Source organism: Myotis brandtii, unplaced genomic scaffold, assembly GCF_000412655.1.
Source record: "Myotis brandtii unplaced genomic scaffold, ASM41265v1 scaffold374, whole genome shotgun sequence".
NCBI lineage: Eukaryota > Metazoa > Chordata > Mammalia > Chiroptera > Vespertilionidae > Myotis > Myotis brandtii.
Genome location: NW_005364372.1, coordinates 7,573,064 through 7,574,235, shown reverse-complemented (window position 1 = coordinate 7,574,235; position 1,172 = coordinate 7,573,064). Strand labels below are relative to the sequence as shown.

General features: G+C 34.6%; 1 protein-coding gene across 1 annotated transcript in view; it reads left to right on the top strand.

Moving 5' to 3' along the window:
- Nucleotides 1-348: 348 nt before the first annotated feature.
- LOC106727131 (general transcription factor II-I repeat domain-containing protein 2B-like) overlaps nucleotides 349-1,172 on the top strand; it is a 1,334-nt gene continuing 510 nt past the window's right edge. The window contains exon 1 of the mRNA XM_014544617.1: nucleotides 349-366. Coding sequence (XP_014400103.1) covers nucleotides 355-366 — 12 coding nt within the window. The 5' untranslated portion in view covers nucleotides 349-354. The remainder of the gene's footprint in view (nucleotides 367-1,172) is intronic.

Here is a 1,172-nt window from a genome sequence, read left to right as displayed (position 1 = left end):
CATTCGGCAAACAGACGCACTTGATCACATGTTTGTTAGGAGACAGGAGTGGGAGAGTTAGAAGAAAAAGATATACAGTGCAACAGTGCTCAATGAGACATTCTGCGTGTCGGATAATTGATTACAGCACCATGCATTTGTTGGTTATACATGCTATCTTTGAATTGTTTTGCACCAGGAGTCAGTGCAACAACACTGCAAAAAGTTAATAGGTAAGAAACCTATCAACCTTTTATAAAAAATTTATTTATTTTTGCAGCGTTGTGATGGAAAATCAAAAAAAAAAATAAATAAAGAAGCAAGATTGAGTGATAAAGGAAGTGGAAGTAGCAGTAGCCGACTCTTTCAAGACATATGGACCGAGATGTACGGGATTGTCTACAGAAACAACAGATCATTGTGCATACTGTGTAATGAAATGGTAGTAAGCAGAACGTGGAATGTAAAGAGACATTTTGAAACTAATCATTGTCAGCTCTTGAAAAAAAGTATCGATGAAAGGAAGGAATACATTTCTAGGCAGCTACACCTCTATAAAAGTCAATCAAATTCCATCATTAAATTTGTAAGATGCTCTACAAATTTAACATCAGCAAGTTACTGTATTGCTCACTCCATAGCTCAGCATGGAAAAGCCCTCAGTGACAGAGAATTTATTAAGGAAACATTTCTAAGATGTGCACCAGCTCTATTTCACGATATGAAAAATAAAGATGATATTATTAAAAGAATTTCTGAGTTACCACTCAGTAGAAATACTATCAAAGACAGAATAATAGATCTTAACAAAAACGTACAACATCAATTAAAAAAAGACTTAAATAGTTGTAAATATTTTTTGATTTCTCTTGCTGAAACTACTGATGTCACATCAAATGCTCGGTTGGTCATTATTGCTAGATATTCTGATGGTCTCACAATGAGAGAAGATTTAATAAAGTTAGAATAAGTGCCAATAAGTACATCAGGAAACGAAATATGTAAGGTTGTTACAAAAATATTCAGTGACCTAAACATTGATATCTCTAAAATTGTGTCAGTCACGACAGATGGGGCACCAAATATGGTGGGAAAAAATGTGGGATTCCTGAAATTGTTTATGGAAGCTATTAGACATCCACTTGTACCTTTTCATTGCATTATCCATCAGGAGGTGTTGTGTGCCAAATCGG